The following is a 23251-nucleotide window of genomic DNA, read 5'->3' on the forward strand; positions in this document are numbered from 1 at the left end:
GGCTCTGGTGTGATCCAAGCAAGTTTCTTAAAGTGTGGTAACCTTTTTTTACATACATATATATATATATATATATATATATATATATATACTATATATATATACATTCACATATGGTTTTTCACACATACCTTCTCCATTTTGGCTTCATATTTGTTGAATGCTGTTCTAAGTAAGCGGCATTGATGTTACACATTGACTTAATAAAATCACATGATGTTCACATAACATGGCATATCATTATAACGCTTGTCCACCAACTTCCTGTATACTTTGGCCGTGCCACTTGTTTTCATCAGCTGCAATTATTATTATTTATTGTTTTATATAGCGCCATCAAATTCCGTAGCGTTGTACAATGGGTAGATGGGACATAACGACTCAAACGTGCTTACAATCTAGAGGGTGTTGAGATATAAGTAAATGAGTAGAATATGATGGACTGGACTGTGTGACCTTGAGTGTCTGCTCAGAGTTTACTTTGAGTCTTAGGTCAGAAAGCATACACGTGATTGGCTGCAGCTAATCACACTGATTTTTTTAGATGGAGCTCCTCTCCCATTAACTAGAATGAGTGTTCTACTGAGCATGTACAAGAAGCATACTAGGGTACACTCCCTGTGTTCAGTTGATGCAGTGGAGGAATTGAGTCAGTCTCATTTTCTAACTCCATCAAATACATGGAGTGAAATTCAATGGAATCCATCCAAAATATTTTCCAAAATACACTTAATATTGAAATAGGGAATGTTCCTTCATTCTCGCAGTTCACCCTTGTGTGTACACAGTTTAATAATGTATACTTAATCTTAGATATATCTAATTTCCTTACGTATATTCCTCAACTGTCTAATGCTGTTTCAACACAAAATCTCTCATCAGGAGGTGACCTTTAAAATATATATAAATCCAGCAAGCCTGCGGCTCTCTCAGTTTCATAGCTCCATATTCTTCTCAGTTGGGTGAGATTTAATTAACACTTTGCCCCCTAAAATAGGAACACAGCAACGTTGGTTTTTTTGTATGCATGTTTATGCAGGCAGGTAGGGACTGGATACTTTTACATGCTGCGTTTAACCTTTGCTTGCACTGTGTTTTCTGGAATACAAACGATCTATGTTCTCTTAAGAAATACAACCATAAGAGAAAAAAAAAACGTACAGAGTTCAATATCTCCTGCAGGGTGCATAGACTCTGCATCGGGGAGTATTCGCACAAACATTTTTAACAGTCTCTGTGGGAGTTCACGGGGAAGGTAATTTGCCGCAGTCCTGCTAGGTCAACATATAGCTAGCAATTAAAATTAAGTTGAATTTATGCTAAAGCTTTAGAATGCTGCTGTAACATGGTTTACTATAAGGGTGGAATGACCGAATTGATCTGTTTTTAGGGGACAATCCCTTAACATCTGGTCCCGGTTTCTATTGGTCCCTGGAATTGTCCCCTAAAAACCTCTTATGGACAGTGTACTGCCCCAAACAGCATCACCTTAAAAAACTGCATAGTATAGTACATGCAGTCATGACTTTGTTAACAAAGAACTCATCTTACGAGCTGAAACTGTCCCCTGAAACCTCGCATTTTCCACCAATTTTGGCAAATAAGGCAGCCAATCACCCGCAGAAAAGCACCACCATTAAAGTCAACTGGGGAGCCCCAAATGTGCATGGATGCAATGGTTTTCATTAGACCACATGGAAGTATTTCGAGAGTAAGAGCTGGAGCTGTCTAGCAATGGGGACTCTTGTGTGCGTGATGTTAAGCAGAAGATGCCTTCACACACATCTCATGTAAGCCAAGGAACTGAGAGGCAGAAAGACAGATTTACTATATGGAGAGGATTCTTATGAATCTGAGCAAACAAATAAAAACAAAACTCCAACTCCATCCAACTGGTCATGAGATGGGAGATGAGGGGGAAAGCATAGCTACACTCCATGCCTCCTCAAATGGCACAGGGAGTAGAACATTAGTCTATAAAGCCATTCAAGTTATTGCAAGCAGATCTTTTTTTAACTTCTTTCAAACTCACCTTGGTGAAATATCACATCCTTGCTGCATGAATGCTCCCAATGAAAACCATAGACTATTAAAAATGCCAAATTCATTAGTGTGGTCAGTGCTGCCTTGGTCTCTTCCTTCCTCATATTCCTCATTGTGCCATTCATAAGGACTAAACCGGCTCACCAGAAAAAGTACCACGCTCACTCCAATGTAGGCAAATACGATGCACATCCAAATTTCATAGGCTAGAGGGTCAAGAAAAGAAAACACTCCAGGCTTGGATTTCATAGGCTTCTTGATCATGATGGAGATACCCAGACTCATGAATGGTTTGGAGAAGTCAATAACCTCTTCCCGGACCAGTGTGATTGTCAGTGGTGCAACAGCCAAATCGGCTCTCTAGAAGCACAACGGGAGTGAGATAGAGAATTAATAAATTATTTGTCAACAGTTTTTGTGTATACATGTTTATATGAAGATTTCAGTGTTACTTTGTCCTTTTTGGTATAAGTAAATTTATTTATTAAACAGCTTGTTGCGGAACTAGCATAAAAGTAAGCAATATCTCTTCACCCCACCATTAAAATGACTGCCTGAACCAATCAACAACCAGCAATGTAATAACTAGGAGATATAACAAATAAATACAATGGGGAAAGATTTTTAGCCCTGTTTTCTACAAAAAATGGCTGGTATATAAATACCTCTCAAAATAGTGCTATCAAGATTCCAGATAATGGCTTTATGTACCACAAAGTATTTACATTTATTCCCCGAAAAAGCTAGTGGTTAATCATCACACTGTTCAATTAACAGCTTCCGTTAACCTTCCAATTTGGATAGGCTATGGAAACATCGCAGCGCAACCCAGTTCACCGCGAAAGGAACCTCTAGTAGCCCTTAGGCTCACTGTCAAAGATGAGTGCTGAAATCCTTCACCCACTGAGACAGAACATGTGAGAATGGGAAAGGTTACCAAAATGGCTGCAGGCCGCAACCCAGGAACCATAGGGAGGTTGCCATGGTTACCAGGCTGCCACCGAGGGAGGCAAAGCTACAACATGTCCATAGCCGTAGGGGGCAAGAGGAAAAGAAATGGAGGGGGGGGGGACGTGCACAGTAGAATTCACAAAAAAAGAGATCAAGCCAGACAGCACTGTATAAACTCCAATTGGTTATGTAAACCTATTTAATAAATAAAGCACAACGTTTCTCTTAATGCTCTCCTTTTGGGAATTTGCAGAGGAAAAATGCTGGAGGAAGGCAAAGCACATAGTTTTACTTTAACCGCTTCTCTGCTTTAAGGATGCCCTACAGAAATAACGTGGGAAAGTTATCCTTCTACGATAACTGTATTGCTGTCACATATTTTTCCATTCTACCCAATAGCCAAAAATTGAATTTTAAAGTGTTTTGAAGACCAGCACTGGTGTTGGGACCGTATTCAGCTCTCAGTTACCCATTATTATCTCTCTCTGTTTTGTTCTCCTGAGAAATCCCGGTGAGACTATAGAGTCCGACAATTTCGAGATGTCAGATTATCAAGTGGAAATTTGGAGCAAGCAGAACAGAAATTAAGAATGTCAAGTGCCTTATCTGACTAGGGAGCTTAACAGGTGTTAGGTATTAAATGTCGGGTGGATAGTTGGCCAGACCATCGGATGTCAGCACTGAGAATCTATATATATATATATATATATATATATATATATATATATATATATATATATATACTTAAATGTTATTTTTTGCCTTTAACTGTCTGACTTCCAGACATAACCTCTTTGGTTCTGAGTTTCGTAAAGAAGTTTCTATATCCTGCTGCTGCCATAAACCTGAATTTATTTCCTTTTCACAAACAGTTCCAAAATAAAACATATATCTTAGACATTTAAACCCGAAAAGGCCCATTTCTCACACAAGAAACTACCAAAATCTGAATCCACTCCCTTGTGATATCCCATCTGAAGTATTGCAACTTCCTACTAACCGGTCTCCCTCGCCTGCTTTTCACTGCTCCAATCTGTCCTCAAAACACTGTAGCTAGATTAATCTTCCTCCATCACCTCTGCTCCTCTGTGCCATTTGCTCTATTGGCTCCCCATACCTTCCAGAATAAAATTCAAACTCCTGATCTACAGAGTCCTTAATAACTCCGCACCCCCTATATCTCTCTCCTCTTAACCATATACACCCCTAACCATCCTCTTGGTTCCTCTAAAGACCTGTGTCTCTCTTCTACTATGATGACCTCTTCCCATTCACTTCACGAACGCTGTACTACTGCTCTGGAATTCCCTACCCTGCAGACTTTCTCCCTTGTATGCAGATTTCATTCTAATCAAATCATCTGAATGATCAACAATCTCAACAGATTATCCTCGATTCAATCAACTCATCCCAAGCCGTCCTCTCCTCCGATTTCACTTCCCCCTCATCCACCGACTAGATTGTTAGCTTGCGGGAGCAGAGCCCTCTTTGGCTTTTTTTGTGTTAAAATGTATTATTATATATATAATGCAATTATATCTAAAATGTGTAATCTACCTAAAATCTTATCTAATGCAGCTGCCTCTGGATTAACCTAGTGAGACATGGTGTTTAATGCATATACCAGATCATTACGTCTGAGAATGTCTAAATTATACAGGTAGTCATTGTTCTGAGGACATACCCCATATACCAGCTCTCCAACCATGCCGTTCCAGCCTTTTGTATCCGAATCTCGAGCGCCATACTTTCCGTCCTTCACTAACTCCAGCTTGTATTTGTATCCCACGTGTTTGGCTATCTCTGCCGCCAACTCTACGCAGTATCCCTCAAACCTATCGTTGCCAACAAGTTCGTCTGCATTCTTTTTGTACATAACGTATGGAGATTCCTATAAGACAGGAATAATGGCAGAAGGAGAAAAGAAAAAAACAAAACACATGCAACATGTACATTTGCACAACAACAACAAAAATAATGTAATAGTTACAAAAAAACTATAAGTCAACCATTTCTTTATATGCCATAAATTACGTTTAAATGTATTTTATGTGAGATAGTAAAACATTTACTAGAAAAGTATACAAACCAGTATAGTGGTAACAATGTACGTCTTGTTTAGGACCCCTATGGTGTCATTTCCACTTTGGGAGTCTGTTGCTAATGGGATAAGTTTATCATCTTCATTCCAGTTTGCAATCTGTTAATTAGAAAAGACATGTTATTGTGAGCAGCAATATGCTATGCTATCCTGAGCTTAGTTAAAGTCTGTTGTAAGTTAAAACATTTTTAATCTTAAAATATTTTTCTGCTATTAACTTATTGATTTAATTGTAACAGTGATCAATATTCTAATGATGAATCATTATCTTAAGTATGTCGTTCCACTTAGACAAAACATTGAGGTCTGAACAAATAAACGTGTTTGTTGCTTAAGAAAGTGAAACAGATACAGAAATATTTAACCCCTTAATGACAAAGCCCGTACATGTACGGACTCAAAATGCATTGTTTTCAATGGGTTTAGGGACCGCCCATTGTCGTTAAGGGGTTAAAAAGTTTTTTTTCATTGGTTATGGCAACAAAATATCTGGACCAGTCCTTGTGTCACATAACAAACATTGCATGAAAAATTATTGAAGCAAAATTGTACATTGCACTTGTCTAAGAAGTGTTTGTCTGCAGAGTAGGTGGGACAGCACCTTTAACTCAAGTTCATTTTATACCGAGTGATTAGTATCTGTATTTAAATAACGCCAAATACACCTAAAGTACAAAGAGTGCCTTAAAAATGTGTACTATTAAAATTATGCTTAAATGTTACTGTTGATGAAAAACTTAAAAAGAAATCATACATTTAGCCACAGATAACCTGGTATTGTTTTCTAGTAAATCTAAATAAGTAGTTAATTCATTGATTCAATTGTTTTTGCATTTTAAAAAGCCGTGGCTAGCAAAAGCCCAGGAAACTGGATGAAGCCCAGTGAACCATCTTAAATATTGCAAGCACAGACCCTTCATAATGCATAGTGAAGTCTTAACACAATTAATTTCACCCAAATTCACGCACCATGCATAATGCTGCAGATTACAATTATTTTATGATAAACATGAAATGCTTCAAGAGGAATGCAAAGGACATGTATTCTGAACATGTGTGTTGGACAATACTTATCACGGCCAGTGCCATAGTAACACCTCTTCCCTGGAAGCAAAATACACCAGATACATTGAAAGTAATACAACATGAAAGTCTTATTGTGTAAGCAGCTTCCCATCATACTAGATTACCATCTCTTTCATCGGGAAGCAATCTGTGCCTGAATCATGTGATAAGAGGGCTCTTAGTGAGATGCATAGGACGATGGCATGAGCGAAGGATGGTTGGCTGGTCATCTCGTCTAAACTAATGTTGGAGAACAGGTGATATAGAAAAATGAATAGACTTACTAGACTGCTATCAAGTTGCACTTCCAATGCTGAACCACCACCCCCAAAGCTTAAAGAATTGTTGAGGAGGAACAGCTGAACAGACTCATTTTTCTGGAAAGCTAGTTTTAAGACAATCAAATTCTCCAAAAGTAGGTCTTGGAAACTTAATCTTTAAGTGAGGTCTGAGGACTGTCTTTGAGGAATTTTAATTCAACGTTCCCTTACAATTTTTTCACACACTTTCATCTCTAGGTCAACTCAGTCTATATTATTATTGTTTTTTAATGTGGTTATTTTTTGTAACTGATAAATATACTGTATTTTTCATTGTTTTATTACAATGACGAGTGTAGAGATTATTTTTTTAAGTAAAATACAAAATTTTCTTCTTGGATATATTAAATGTAGGCGTATGAAAAACTATGTATATCCAGAATTTCAAGTAATGTTACATATTGAGAATTCAACAGGTCAAACATTCACAGGGAAGTTTTTCAAGGCAGTGTTTCTTGAAATTTTGTAGGGAACAAAACATGATTCCATTTACAAACAGCATGGTGTCACTTTCTGATGGTCTTGACATCTCACACTTCTACTAACCTACCTGATGGATGCCATCATGTTTTAACTCCAATATATGGAGCGTGTAGTTCGTCCGCCGACCCTTCTCATTGAATTGAACATTTCCTGAAAGTCCTTCCAATCGGACCTTTTCAAAGTCACAACAGAAAAAAAAATTACTATGCTATACAGAACTGAACAAATCATCTACAATATGTGCTGTTTTGTATGTCCATACAGTTGAAATGTAATTATAACATCCCATGGCCACTAGGTCCACCTGCACCCAAGACCTAAGCCCACTGACCTGTGTGCCTAATTATTTGCAACTAATGTAATCCAAATGACTGGTATTTATTCAGTATGTATCATGTTATAAAAGCAATAAAAATCAATAATGGACAGAAGTTTGTTTTTACAAGGTTATAGATTCACCGTAATGATACCTTAAGTTGAACTGATAATTTGCTCTTCTATTGGGACCTGGCTTGACACAAATGTATGGCTTTGATGTACCTGTAGAGCTAACAAAAGCTAACCTGCTGCAGAGCTCTCTGAATGTCAATGCCTTGTCCCCAAGGAACAGCCGGGTTGGCTAAACAATCGCCAGCATTCCCGCGGCGTGAGATGTCTATCCGCTGTCTCCTTAGGTTCTGGAAAGCCTCGGCCATTACACGCACTCCATCATAGGTCAGAGCAGAGGTGTACTGTATGAGCGAGAAACAGAGGGGAATTTAGAAAACACTCCTGTAAGAAGACGACAAAGCAAATGAAATACTGTAACGGGCAATCTGATTTTATATTTTGCATTCCTGAAGGACAAAAAATGGAGACCATAATAAACCTTCTTAAACCTTAATTTTTAAAAATCCTATCAGTGGTAGTCAACAGGTTAGCATTAAACAATTAGAACAGTTGATTTAGGAGATCATTTTTGGGGGTGCTGTAGGAAGACAGTAGGTTGGCTAAATGTTAGCGTCTACCCAGTTCTCTTTTGCTGTATATATACACTTTCCATTGTGCATTTGTGCATAGAAGACCCCATCGTGTATTTACAACCCCATGGTACTCGGTAGGATAAAAGGCCCAAGTATACCATTTGTATGGCTTATTGTAAAATTACATAAATACATTTCACTATTTATGAGACTTTTAAGACAATTACTGTTGTGATGTCTCCATAAAGCACACTAACCAGCCTCTATGGTAATCAACTCTCAGAACATACTAGTTATTATATACCATTAAAGACATAAGTACAGCATTCAATCCCTGGCATGTATTCCTGTGCTGTGTCGTGCAGCGTTAATGGAAAATATTACAGATGAAACACTTTTAGAATATGAATGCCCTCAATTTAAACAGTGGGGTGTTTTAGATATATATTTGTAAGCGCGGAGAGGCATTATCTGGGAGGTAACGCAGCAAAGAATATATTAAAATAGATGTCTCCAATGCAGATACCAGCTGACCAAAGAGCTTGCAATGTACCTTAAATGTCAGGTATACAGAAATAAAACAAGCTTATATATAAAATATCCAGAACAGTCCAGAGGGAGAGTAATCAGACAGAGGGGCCACATGATTGATAGGCTACAGGTAGCTCTCCCTGGTTATCCTTTCTATTCTTCTGTCCTTCTTTGTCAACCCAAGTGGCCAGAGTAACAGCGTATCCAGTTAGTGGATTGTGGTCGGAGCATTGAGGCCTCCCTTGAGGGGGTATATAAAAGACGAGCTATCAGGGATCACCCTTCTGTTCTGAGAAATTTACACAATGTTCCCCTGTTATGTTCCATTAGTGTAGCTGTTGGTTATGTTGCTTGTGTCCTCTTGATTGCGTTTGAGTGCTGCATGGGACACATCTTTGTTGGTTAAAGTTTATGTTCATGTTTGATGGAATTTGTTCATAAAAGTGATGTGTGGCCAGCAAGGCAATGTGTTAGGTTAAGTTGCCAGTTCTCTAATAATATCTGTGGAATGTTTAACAATATGCCATGATCATTATTATTGTGTTCAACCCTTTAAGTCCCCTTAGGAGGTACCTGTATGTTCGTAAAACTTGTGGCAAGAAGCTCATAAGGACCTATGGCATTGCTGGCTTCCTGCCGAACGATCGCATGTAAAGGTGCTCGCTGTGAGCGCCGGTACATTTTCATTTAAGAAATGTCTGATCTCGCGATCAGGCATTCCCATCTGGTAGGTGTCACTCTCCGAAAGTTCATTTGATGAGAGGAGAGCCTCAGCACGGTTTTTGTAGACTGTGCTGGGCTCTACCTGTGCTCCCCCTGCTGGCTGATTGCAATTATTGCAATCTCCAATGCAGGGCAATACTGCCTGTCAGCACAAACAGATTTGCAGAAGAGGGAGAAAAATTAGGGCAAAAATGAAATATAAATGAAATAAATAAAAAGTTGAAACCAATAAAAAAATTGCCTCTTAGCCCTTCCTCTATAAGTAAAAATATATTTAAATAATCACTACGCCTAAACCCCTTAAATCTAAAGTATTAAAAAAAGAAATTATATTAAGTAATATAAAAAAACATGTTAGCAAGATTGCAAAAATTAGATATTTTATTTCTATTTTAATATAGGTGTTTTTATCTATTATAATGTTTTATTTATTTCTATGATTGTAAAAGAATACCTTACTATACAAAACAATGTATAATTTGTGTGGGTTCATCAAATGTGGGAATGCAAGGAAATCATCAACCTGTTTTTAACAGGATCAACAATAATTATTGCAAATTTTATCTTATAATACTTTATTTTGGTTCAAGCAACCTTTGCAATGGTAATACGAGGAGAAGGTAGAGAACTCCAGGACAGGAAACTGATAAACCGGTTGTGCGAAGGATTTCAGTTTCCTGGAGATCTAACAGTCCTTTGCTTTTAAATCATATATATCTCAAAAACTTTACTTTAGAGAAAAAAAAGAACATCCTCATTAAACACTAAACTTGAGGATTCAGCAGCCAAAAGCATGTGGTGATGAGGATATCTATGAGGTTATAACTAATTAAACAGCAATGATTATTTTGGCTCTGCATATGCCGGTGGGAGTTAATGCAAAATGTTTGATCTTGGTAGTTGACATGGTTTGATTTTCGTAGATTTAATGCACTCAGATTGATCGAGGAGAGAAGACAATAATAAAATAATGATTATTGATCACAATGACACATTATTGAGTGGTGGGCAGATTTCCAGTAAGGCAGCTGGCAACAAAACCATAAGGTTCAGGGATGTTATCATGCAAGTGTACCTTTTCCTCAAGCCACACACTTCATTGATATTCAACTGGGTTTACTATTGTTCCATACAAAAAAATATCCTTCATCCATCTAGCATTGCCTTTTGGATTTAATTTATGTTAATGTCCTTACTTGTGCATAATTATGGCTAACAATGTAATTAGTTTATTCTTGACAGGCCTGTCTATTTGAAATACTTCAAATGCTATAAAAAATGCGTTCAGATCCAGAATGGCTTGAAATACTATATTCAATTAAACTATGCAAGATTTACAGGGATTTCTGGAATATTTATGTTGCATTGTTACACCAATACATACAAGACAAAGGAAACCGGTTGGAAACCACCAGCCCCGTAAGTATAGGGTATAATTAAGCATTTATGGCATACTTGATTTGGAAGTTGCACTAAAGTTTAATAAAAGCATTTCATTTCTTGCCTTTGGTTTCTTCCAATCCACCCGAGGCTGTTCCCGACCATCATAGTTTTTCCATTGCTGCATGACTTGGGCCACCATGGGGTCTGAGTAGTTCACCAGCTGAAACCCTGTCACGTTGGCTCCTGCTTCTCTGAACTTATCAAGTTCAATGTCCATGAAACCCTGAGGGTAAAACAAGCATCCTGATCAGAGACGCACACAATGTATTCATTCATTACGTATACCATTAATAATGCCTTATGAGGTTACGATTTATATTCAAGTCTGTTTGTGTATGAGGATCCAGGGAAGAGAGCTCCAACCAAGAGCAAACATAACGGTAGTTAGGCATACTGTTTGAACTCCATGTGACCAATAGGAGAAATGACAGGATGGATACAAAGTATTCTCATTAAGAGTGTTGGAATGTAGACACAGTTTTATATTTACAGGAATAAAACTAGATATATTTTCTCTTTTCTGATTAAAGCTAACAAACACAAGTATGATGTTTAGTATTTTATAAATTATAATAACAGCTGAATGGGAATGTCACTTATGCTCATTGCTTCTTCCTGTACAGCTCATACAATGTGGATTTTTTTTTAAAACAAAATCCATTATAGTTGTTTAGATTTAAAATCTTCCTTTGTCTTTTCTTTCTCCTGTAACAAAGCCTGCAATTACTCAGCAGCTGCTAAGATACATATAGAACGCTGCGGAATCACATTGTGTGTGGGTTCCTCTGGCAACAAAGTAGGTAATTCAGTCACTAAACACAGAGTAACAATGGATCCATTTAAGCAATGACCAAGCAAACAATTTCCATCCATACAGTCCGCCCCTGCAAATTCTAGTTCACTTACCAGGTTTGCAAGAATATAATGATATCCAACAATATTTTTTTCCATCTTGACTATCTGAAATGAAGAGGAATCTAGTTAACATCAGGTCGGATCTGTTCCACAGCACCCTTCCAGCACCTTCATGAGTGTGAATATTTTGACATGTGAGGTATCATTGACCTCTGAGGTCAGACAACACTTTGGACGGATCTAGCCATGTGTTCAAGGGTAGACTAGTTTGTGGGAGCCCTGTATTAGAAACATTTGGCAAAAAAGTGCTTGCATTCTTGTCTTGGTCGATGTTGGGAGAAACTGTCAAGTCTACTGATTCAGAATTACACTAATTTTAATTAGTAAGATGCAGAGATGAAGACTAACGCGGATATTTAGCTTTTGGATAGTCCTAGGTCACAAATCCCTGTGTTAGCCTCAGATAGCCAAGATATCGGTTGCTGAAACACCTCTCAGGAATAAAATGGTCGTCAATTGCTTGCGTATAATTTGCATTCAATCCGATTAGGGAACTTTGTTACAAAACTTCCATTGAAACTCTGAGTCATACTTCTGGAGCAGCTGGTGGCTTTACTGCAATTACCCTCTCTGGTGGACAAGTAATTTGAAAAGTGGCCAAGTCATCTTGCACTATTCTCTCCCATCGACCAAATCAGCATACTCCTGAGAGCAAATTATATTGCAAGTTTTAGCAATTTGTGGTGCAAAGTCTAAGATAATCTGCCAGAGAAAAACCATGGGAAATCTGTATTTATCCGCATTAAGCCATTGAAAATTGTGATCCGTAACTAAAAGGACAAACGCATGGGTGATATGTGTAACGTAGAAGGATAAATTGCTTGCCCTCCCAAGGTTGCAGCTATGAATGCTATTTAGAAATAGCAGTTTTGGTGCAAAGTTTGACAAGCTGTCTTATCACCAGGACAACAAATGGCATGGTCCAATCAGAAGGAGCATACCACTTGTAGAAACAGTGATAACACTTAAAAAAAAACAAAAAAAACCTATACACTAATATTGCCGCTCATAAATTACCTTGGATCTATTCATCAGAGACATTATATGAAAAGAAGGTATCTGAGTTTAATTTGCCTCTAAATGAAAAAATTGGAGATAAGTTCAATAAAGGACACAATGCACTTACATAAATAACTAATATGGGCCTGTTTGCAGTTATATGTATTTGTTTTTTTAAAAACATGAAATATTACAATTTTCTAACAATCCATTTCCATATTTTTATGGAAACTATCATAATATCATCTGTATTTTTTTAATATCTTAGAAATCTCTCCCATAATGCCTTTCAATAGAAAGTATAATTTAACAGATCTTCTGGTGTTTCCTCTAGTGTGGACTACTTGAAAACCCCCATGACCAGAAGGAAATGAGCCTGTGGTGGCTAATGTTAACACCACCTGGGTGAGTATGGCGTTCAGTCGTTCCGACTCGCAGTCTATCACCACCTGGCGATCCTTGCTCTTATCTAGGTCCTGAAAGAGTAGGCGATAACCCTCCTCTGTGGTGGTAAGAATATTCACAGCTGTCACTTGCCAATTTTTCTCTGCTGCTGTGTCCAGTACTTTCTGAAGAACAGATAATCCTAGTAACAGAGGGATTAAAGACACATATACACTATTATACAACATGTACTGTTATAATGATATATAAAAAAATATAAAAAAAATCGGTATGTAAATGGAATGAACTGGATTTACCCAACTGGCAGTAATTTTGTAAAACACTTACTAAGTAGCAACTCCAAATATTGGTGGCAGGGCCTGACTGGGGATGACGAGTTGGCGCTGGCACCTTAATTGACCTTACATTTTTATGCTCATTCAGCCAAGCATATGAGTATGGAACATTGTCAACCAGTGGCCCCCGGGCAATGCCAGGTCTAATTGGTGGCTTATTTTACCCTTTTACTTTAGAGGAGCAGTCATATTCCATATTAGCCATAATCTTAAAAGGGAAGTCACAAAGTACAGTAAATATTTTCTTGAAGCCATAAATATAGTACTGTAATGTTGGTTAGTTTTGCTTTATCTGCAGACCCATAGGCTTCCATTGTTGTTATTATTATTAATTGATTTGTATAGCACATCATATTCCGCAAAACAATATGGGTGACTTTTCCTGCTCAAACACCACCTAGATTCTTTATGGTCATACATGGGAACCCTCTGAATTTCGGCCAGAGGCTCCAGCTGAAGCGCTGCTTCTCAGGATCAATCCAAGGAAACTCCAGGTCGTGGGAGAGGCACTCGCCCCAGACTTCAGTGGAACCACCTAACGACACCAGTGGGACCTCCTATCCGCTTCCCGCAAGGGGGCTCTGGGCAGCTGGAGCCAGAGAGTTCGCAGGACTAATGAAGAGTCCTTTCATTAGTCAGAGTATCCAGCTGGGTGATTAACATAGAGCAATTCTATTTTTGTAAACAATCTTTAGCGCTGAAGGCTCACATGCAGTCTAAAACCAATGCAGGAAGAATCTAGAAAGCGTTTTACAACCTCATGCAACAGGTGAACGGAGGATTCCAAGGTAATCTTCACAGAGGGATCATGGGATATGAAGGGAAAAATATCAATACAAATCTGTTTTTAAAAGCAGAAAATAGTAATAATAATACAAGAGATATTCAGGATTACAGTACTGGATTGAATTATGGTTTTATATCTGATGTGACAGTTTAATAGGTTTCGAAGATTTAGCAATGATAAAATTGTAAGAAAGATCCTACGAGTACATGTAAAAATCCTCACGTACAAAAGATAACAATAGAGATTATTTCATACCCCCCAACATTTCAGGTGTCCAAATCAGGACCCCTGGTAGATGTCAAGAGATGGAGGTGTGGCTATACCAGGAAGTAGGTGGGGCAGGAAGAGTGAGACCACCTTCCTTGCTTAGTGGAACTGTCACCTTGTGCTACTGGTGTCGCACGGAGGTCACGTGGGAGCTGCAATCAAGGTCTGTGCTGCACATTCCTCTATTGATTTATCACCTTTTGGGCCAGTCAGGGGAGATCAGAAGATCTTCTCATCTGGTCATGGTCCTGACTGCTGGCAAAAGCAGGACAGTGGGGCAGCTACTTAGGGTAGTGAGACAGTGTCCAAAAATCAATACTGTTGGGAGGTTTGTTATTTAGTATCTCAGTAGGGCACCTCTATCTAACATCTCACAGCTGTCACTGACAACTTTGTTTTTATAAAATCCCATTTTAAATAAGTTAACCGCTAGAGAATATCATTTCAGTTCTATGATCTAATGAATAGTCCATTGGGACCAGGTCATATATGGGCTACAGTGCTTTTTTTCTTTCTTCTGTCTCGAGAACAGCTAGAACTTTAGTAAAACTACAAGGCCATTGGGTGGCCAACCTTAAGCACATAATGGACACGAGTCATATGCCCAGGGCTGGCCCGACAATGGAGCCGAGTGGGGCAACCGAGCCCCAAGCCCTTTTTTTTTTTTTAAAGCGAAAGAGAGAGAAAGGGGTGCCGAGTGGTTTTCGCTTACCAAGCTGTCAGTACCCGCTCGGCGCCCCTCTCTCTCTCCTCTTCGGCGAGTCTCCCTGTTCGGTCTCGGTGCCGGCTTGTAATGCTGAGTGCCAGAAGATTACCTCATTTCCGGCGCTCAGCATTACAAGCCGGCACCGAGACCGAACAGGGAGACTCTGAAAGGTAAGTACAGGGGGAGGGTAAGGGTAGATAATGGGGGGGGGTAAAGGTAGATAATGGGGGGGCGGCAGGGATGGAGGGAGAGGAAGGGTAGATATGGGGGCGGGCGGCATTTTAAAATTCGCCCCAGGCGGCATTTTGCCTTGGGCTGGCCCTGCATATTCCCTAGCACAGATGCAATCCACCTTGCAGATGTGCATGTGTAATACACATCTAAGGGCTGTGCACAGAAAAAATAAGGGAAAAATGAGACCCCTATTATCCAGTCGATCATTTTTCAATTATCAAAACATACAATATCCCCCCCCTTACCTCGGTCTGCATCATAAATGTAAACAAACTTTTTCCATTTATAATACTCGATAACACTAATGAGAGCATCTTGGAGTTCCGGCCTTAGCTGCAGGACGAACTGATTGGAAGTGGCTACAGGGAAGCTGGGGGTGACGAAGCAAACGTGGAGAGCACCACAGAAAGAGGTCAGCATGTTGACTGTCTTCCGGTCATAGAAACCAAAAATGGAGTAAACCCCTTTGGAAAACTGTGAACAAACTGGTAGAAAAAAAAGATCAGAGTTAGATCAAATAAACTGAAATACTGCAAAATTGATACCAGTACGTAGCATGCTGATAGGGATGGGGTTTTAACATTTGGAATAGTCATTTGTCTCTAACGCTTATTCATTTAGTAGGAACCTTAAAAGGTACTTTCCCACATAAGGAAAACAGTAACTAGGCTCTAGTTTGTTAAGCAAATAGACATAAGTAGATCTGTTTCCCCCCCGAAGGTTTACTCACATAGAAAAATAAGCGTTCCTGTTTATATGGCACCAACCATATCAGTGCCGACTCTGGTGTCACATGGCAGTTGACTATTCCCAGCCAAAATGGTACTAATGGTACATTTAGGTTTTTTTTAAAGTTTAAATGTAACTTTGGAATCTGCCCAGTTGAATTTCCAATCTGCCCAGTTAAATACCCTGCCTATAGAAATTCCTATTAGATGCATCACTGTGATGATAATGTACCAATATTTCCTGCCATTAAAGTACCATATTGAGTCATAAAAGCACACAGATTGGACGTGATGTACCATGCTAAAGTTAATGAAAAGGTATGTAGCTTAAACTGACAATGTGAACAAAAATGTGAACAATTGTGTTCTTAATGTGTAAAAATATGCGCTCTCAGCAGCAAAGCTCAGTTATCACAATACAACTTACTACAGATTGTATGTAAATGAAATATTAAGTATGTAGAATAAAATATTTGGTGTTGGGGTTCAGAAAAAACCTATAAAACAGTCAATAGTTTATCCCTCCTATAGGGTATGGCATTCATTGTGCATTTGATCCATACATTATAACTACAATCAACACATTTATGGTAAAGAACTGTCTGATGTATCGACTCCTTCAAGCGACAACCTAATTTGCATCACTTTTAAACATACCAGATCATCCTCACATTCGTCCTAGCACCTTACATTAACAGATATCCCCTTTCATGTTTACATGAGTGAATGACTAGTCAAGTTTCAGCTTGATTAATCAGCAGCCCCTGTAGCGATGTGAAGAGGTTAACAGACCAATTACCAATGGAAACATCGCAAAAAAACTCAACTGCAATTTATTAATTAACGTTCTGATTCATAATATGACTACTTAGAGCTTCCTCGCTATAATCACTGACTTAATTCCCCTTTAAAAGTTACATGTGAATTCTATAGCTCTACCAGCTCAGAGAAGGTTCCCAATGTTCTGCAAGCCATACTAGCTGCGTGAAGCTAAGTGCATTATAATGATAGGGTTGCGTCCCCCCGTCCGTTAAAGGTGGGAAAGAATGCTTACAACTTGCAAAAGGTATCAAAGGCTTTCTGAAAGACCGAAAGGATGGTAATTTTGCAAAGACAGTTTGACGCCTGAGTTCCCTGTATGCTGTTTGATGGCTTTTGATGTAGTGTTCTGGGCTCTCTGCAGGTCACAAAGAGCTCTCCGTCCACCCTCCAAAAAAACATTGCAGCTGTACTGAAGCATTTTTAATTCCTTTCTGGAGTGACTTTGAGGAAGGATATTGTTAAAGGGATGGTAAAATCTTTTAATGGAGAGCTTAGAAGTTATAAATCTGAAGCTGATCCTCCATGTTAACCGTTCCAAACAGTTGAGACTAAAAACTAGTTAAAAAGTAACTATGTACCCCCAAATAGTTTTTATTGATACAATATTTAACACATATTGTCAAGGCAGATATATTCATTCCACATATGTCCAATACACAAGATACTAGCAAAGCACGGCATTTCCGACCACCTCGTAAGGTAATTCTTAATACACGTCTTACATCAATATTGTTTTTTCCATTCCTATATAAGTTAGTATCAAGAGGAACGATTAGCAGGGCAGGCAGAAGCTGCCAAATAAATCAAGGACTTGTGGAAATATCTGCATAAAAGATTGCCCCCATTTTTATCTATAAAGTAACTATGCATTTAATCTACGATCACCACACTGGCCATTTTTCCCAAAACCTGCTGGGTACCACTGCCGGTCAGCAACATGTGAAATGTATGTATTCTGGAAAAAAAGGCTGATGTGATGAACTTCATGATTATGACTGGCAGACTGTAATACCCAACCTTTGAGGAGATACTGAATGTTTACACCTCACAGGAACATTAAAACCAGCATCTTAACGGAGCCCCTATTGCTTCTTAGTCTTTAAGTTGTGTACCTGTGAGAGAGGGAAAGCTTGATCCTCTGGCAGTAATGTTAGATCCATCTGGGGGGCTCACTACTTTGATGTTTTGGGTTAGGGGTGTACCTAGTACACACTGTGATTGGGCTGCTAAGGGCTCCATAGATACACATCTGCACTTGCTTTTTCCACAATGTCCTGTCCTATGGCTAGTTGATGGTCTGGGGTAGGGATGGAAGGGGCAAAATACCTCTTCTGGGAGTGTGGAACCATCACCATCACCACTTTTGTGGTTAAAGAATGACACAGCAAGCTTTTAACTTATCTTAATGGAGCCCCTACCGCAGTATAACCCTCAAAAGCCCCCAGGTCCTAGCACTTGTCATGAAGGTTTAGTTTTCCTGATCATTATAACCTTCCAGACTTTAATTGTGCAGCCTATATTATTTACAGATTTCTATATCATGTGTTTATTTCTTCTTCCTCAGACTTTGCAGAATAACTGCATTCTGAGATATGACATATTGCCTTTCTCTGCAGCAGTGCGGAACTAAACACGGCCGACAGATGGTTTGGTATCCAGATGTTTGGAAAGCAGAAAATAGACAAAGAATAAGAAACAAAATCAAAGTACTGTTTTTTTGTGTTTGTTTATGGGCACTTCGGGATGCGTGATGTGTTTGTTGATCATTTTGGAGCGTGACAATATGATATGAAACAATGGAATGCATGTTCAAAGAGCAGGGGCATCTGTAATCAGTAGCGTAAAAATAGGGGGTAGTAGAATCGGGCCTGCAATCCATTTTTGGTAGATATGTTTGGAGCATGGAAATAAATTACTCCACCACTATAGACTTTTGTCTGATCCCTGTGTTTGAGGCACAAGATGTCAATTAAATGGTCAATGTCAACCATGTCCCACCAGGCCCAGACTGAACCAAAGAGTACAAAATGTCACTGTCATGGCATCATAGTTATGACTGCCTAAGCACACTGGCAATGCATATTTCCATAATCTCTTCAACAGAGAAAAAGTAGAGCAATTTGAGCTTGTCTTTCAGACTTCTACTAAACAAAGAGCCACCTGCGGTTGTCTGAGGAGCTCATTTGTTTTTTTCTCTAAAGATCGACTGCACTGTAATCAATGCGTTTAACTGCCTCGTTCTGTGGGGGTGATGGTTAAAAAGTGAATCTGGTGCAAATTTGCAGAAGTGGTAATATCACCATGGCAACTAATGCAATACTCAGTTGTATGTATATTAGTTGCCATGGCAACACAACCCTCTTTTTAAAGACTCCACCAGAATCACATTTTGCATTTTTCTTTTTTCTCTTGTACATCGCCGAGAGGCAACCTTAATGGTCGCCTCTTCTCTAAGTACTTAAACATGTATTGGTTTCTGAGGTTTAGAAGGAACTTCAATTCTTCTTGGTTTTAATCCTCAAAGCTGCATCAAAGAGTCAGTAATTTTCTCACTGCAATCTTTGTACCCTCTATGCTTGGCTAATTTCTGCTTCCCCAGGCAAGTATCATCACTTTAATTTATATTATCAATTAACAATTATATAATGAGTCCATTCTTATCTGGGGTGCCTGCAGTCAGTTTCTTCTGGATATTTGCCTGGACAAATTAAGCAAATTAACCTATTTCGCCTGTAGTTTTAACAGCTTCATTTCTCAGCAGTAGATGTGTTGTTGCGATAAGCTGTGTTTAACCCCTTAGTATCTGCGTTAACAGAGCAGCTTTTCAGTACTTGGTGTAAGGTCCTAATATGTAGTGGTTAGGAGTCACTCGACAACTGAATCATAGAGAAAACCACTGCTTGTTCATCTCTCCCCTTGCCGGCATAGAATATTTCATGTGGTTACAATATCATAGAGCATTATTCCTAACCCCATAGGAGTTCATGGTACATCTCTGTCCATATTAAATATTTTCCATTTGTAACCATTATTTTTCAATTATCATTTGCTTTACGCAACCACAAATACATTTTTGCTAGAATTCCTACAAATTGTCTTTAAGAACGTAGCAGAGGCCCTTTCATTATCCCTATAATGATGAGGTTATTTCTTATTTTTCAGCTGGCGCTCAATACAGTGTAAGCCACAGGGGTTTATTCAGTAAATTGTGAGTTTTTACGAGAGCCAAACATTTTAGCTCTCTGATATCATTGCGCAGAAGGGGCTGCATACATATAGCGATGGTGTAACATTAAAAAATAAGACCATCTAGTCTGCCCTATGTACAGTATAGCTCTTTGCCTATCCCAAGCCATGTTAAATCTCTCCTGCAAGAAGGACTGATCTAGCTCCAACTGAAACACAGCAAAAGATGATGTTCCACCTATTCTAATTAAACACTTTTGAAGCAAAATGTCACATTAGAAACATTATTCCTAATGCCATATGTCTAAACCTTTAAGTACAAAGAGGTATGAGATGAACTCAAGCAACATAATAGCTTGGCAGAGTCTCAAATTTTTGCCATTACGGAGGAAAAATCTCCACTGACATATTAGTGGGAACCAAAATCTAAATCTAAATCTAAATGTCCTCTTAATGGAGAAACCAACAAACTGAGCCATACAATGAGGTGCAGGTGTTATCCATCTAGGCAAGGAGGGCCACATTTGGAAATACGAAATGAAAAATAGGTATGAAATCACTTCTGCCCTACAGCGTGACCCCACTAAGAGCATCTTAAGTCCTAGTTCACATACCATTACAGAAGAAAACTCACCATTGGCATTTCAGCTTAATACTGCCCTCAAAGACAGTTCAGAGGCAAAGCGTAAGGCATATTTTTCTGCATCAAGTAACCAACAACCATAGACATACATTTCAGTCTTCTTAGGCAGGACCAATGGAGTGCAAATAAATTCCCTTAAAGCACAAGTGAGCAAGGAGGTTCATGTCTTGTCATCATTCTTACACATGGGGTGGACCCCAAAGATCCCTAAAGGTACAAAGAGGTATGAGAGCAACTTCAATAAGAATGGATAGATTCTTAATAGCATGCCTAGGTGTATCCCTAATAAACTCTGAAGTCACTCAAGTTCTAGCTCACTTATGTAATTACAGAGGAAAAACCTCCATCGACATTTGTCTCCATTGTTGGTTCCATCATGCAGTAGCCTCTCTTCTGCACTGTCCTTGAAGGAGAATCAGACTGATATGTCAATGGAGGTTTTTCCACTTTAATGTCACAAATGAGTTAAACCTGGAGATTCTCCCAAGTGGGAATGCACCATGGGCAGGATTTTAAGACACTGTCTGTTCTACACTCTTTGTATGAAATCCCTTCCTTTTATCAGCAATTCAAGTTGTAGACCTCCATAATCATGTGGCCCTCGGATGAAACAAACAACACCCCATTGATAAAGCTTATGGGGCTGAAATATGTTGGAAACTGGCTTTCCTGGACTGTCCTTGGGGGGGGGGGGGTTAGAAAGTTATGCTGATGGAGTAGTTTCCTCTTTAAGGGAACTGGGGAGATAAAAACTCCTGAGTGGGGATGCATTATAGGACAGGGAATCAAGTTGGCGAATGCTCTTGGTTGAGATAGTCTTACACCTTAATATATGTATTGTCCAAATCTTTTCCTAAATTATGTTTTATACATGTAAACATTTGCCTAGTCATTTGCCGGGAACACTTAATTGTCTTTTACACAAAAGGAAGCATTGAGAGGCTGTTTCTATGGTAACTTAAAAAACACTTTTTTATGTTCTTTAATCTTCACAGGAAAGAATTAAGAGACAACATTAATAGAGAAAGTGGCATATTTAAAAAAAGTTTGTTAATAGCTTCACAACTTTTTTAATTACAACATACAAACGAAAGAATTTAAATAAACCTTGAAACCCTGCCCTTATCCTTAAAGTCTTCTTCCAACTATTATCAGTTCCATTGTTTGTATGTTGTACTACAGCGCAAAGACCACCTTTTGAATCAAATCCCTCTCACGCAGATTCTTGCACAAGTACCTTTGATGATAAAAGCCATCAATATCTCTAGCGTTCAACATCTCCATTAACTTCTTGTGCCAGATGCTAAAGATCCTGCCATCCTGGATAAATGGCCTCACTTCAGATATCCCCTGATCCGTAACATAACATGAACACTATGTGAAGTGACATGGAATATAAACACACTTCGTTTTCCAGCTGTCTCTTTAAAAAGCGTTCGCTAACAAGGTCATAAATATTTATGTCCCGCATGTCCCTGGAGTCCTATCAATCCGGCGCTTCATGATTAATAATAGATTAAACACTTAGACTGGCTTCCATGGAACACCTTCGCTTTGTGATCTCCTGCGAAGAACTGGAACACAAGTGACAGTCATAACAATTACATGACCTATCTCCGTGCCTGATCACCGGGCCAAGTAACGAGCGGACAACTAAAATCAGACAACAAAAATCTACTGAGGTCTCTCCAGATGTTCACATTACGTTAAAAATCGGTGATAAATGGAGAGCATGCCGTTTTTGCTTTTTATCAATAATAATTAGAATATTTTGTGGATGAATGACAGATGATGACTATCTATCCATCTCATCGGCAAGCTGAAAAATAACAGCATCTCTGTTATTAAATGCATTGTAAATATATTTTAAAAATCTGGTAAAAATCACTTAAATTGTGATATTTATTGTGTTTTTAAATAGATTTTAAGCTTGCGGGTATCGGTTAGTCTTAGTCTGTCAGTTCTAGTTTTGTCTGAACTGCTGTGTAAATTGTTGGCGCTATATAAATAAAAGATAATAATAATAATAATAATAATAGATAAGGTACCAGGACCTACTAAATTATATATTAGACATAATATTATTTTGGGGTTTATTGTGTAAGAGGCATCAATGAGAGATGTGAGTAGCAGCAGCCAATCACACATAATTACTGCTACAAGAGCGCTACTATTCCCTCTTTTCACCCCTCTTTTGTTTTATTACCCATATAATTCCTTTAGATTGTAAACTCTTGAGCGAGGTCCGCATAAGCCCACCATTCTTGCCAGGAACTTTGTATTAAAGTACCGTAAAGCTAGATGGCAAGCTCACGGGCAGGGTCCTCAACTCCTGTTGTGACTGCGTGTGTAAATGTATATTTGTTAAGTTTGTGTCCAAAAACCCATTAAAATTGTACATTGCTATGTAATATGTTGGTGCTTAATAAACGCTAATAATAATAATAATAATAATTAATATCCTATCTGAATACTGATGTTGAGAATATATGCAATTGGCTGCCCAAAACTCTGAACTAGCTGTCAGGGAGGAGGTTAATATAACAGAAATCTCATTTTCTAACTACTATAACAAAAAATTCCCTGCACCTATTTGCATGCA

General features: G+C 38.6%; 1 protein-coding gene across 3 annotated transcripts in view; it reads right to left on the reverse strand.

The window, feature by feature from the left end:
* The window catches only part of LOC149287317 (glutamate receptor 1-like), an 89334-nt gene that overhangs the window by 16033 nt on the left and 50050 nt on the right, over positions 1 to 23251 (reverse strand). For 2 of the 3 annotated variants that reach the window (XM_089493059.1, XM_089493060.1), the window contains exons 3-11: positions 15516 to 15755; positions 12938 to 13122; positions 11529 to 11582; positions 10684 to 10845; positions 7527 to 7694; positions 7031 to 7135; positions 5084 to 5194; positions 4679 to 4885; positions 2033 to 2403 (exon numbers count right to left, since the gene is read on the reverse strand). In XM_089493059.1, the coding sequence (XP_089349185.1) occupies positions 2033 to 2403; positions 4679 to 4885; positions 5084 to 5194; positions 7031 to 7135; positions 7527 to 7694; positions 10684 to 10845; positions 11529 to 11582; positions 12938 to 13122; positions 15516 to 15755 (1603 nt within the window). The remainder of the gene's footprint in view (positions 1 to 2032; positions 2404 to 4678; positions 4886 to 5083; positions 5195 to 7030; positions 7136 to 7526; positions 7695 to 10683; positions 10846 to 11528; positions 11583 to 12937; positions 13123 to 15515; positions 15756 to 23251) is intronic. The other variant, XM_089493061.1, reaches the window with a different exon arrangement.

Source organism: Sceloporus occidentalis, unplaced genomic scaffold, assembly GCF_023333645.1.
Source record: "Sceloporus occidentalis isolate IW3139 unplaced genomic scaffold, rSceOcc1.0.p SCAF_62, whole genome shotgun sequence".
Lineage (NCBI taxonomy): Eukaryota > Metazoa > Chordata > Lepidosauria > Squamata > Phrynosomatidae > Sceloporus > Sceloporus occidentalis.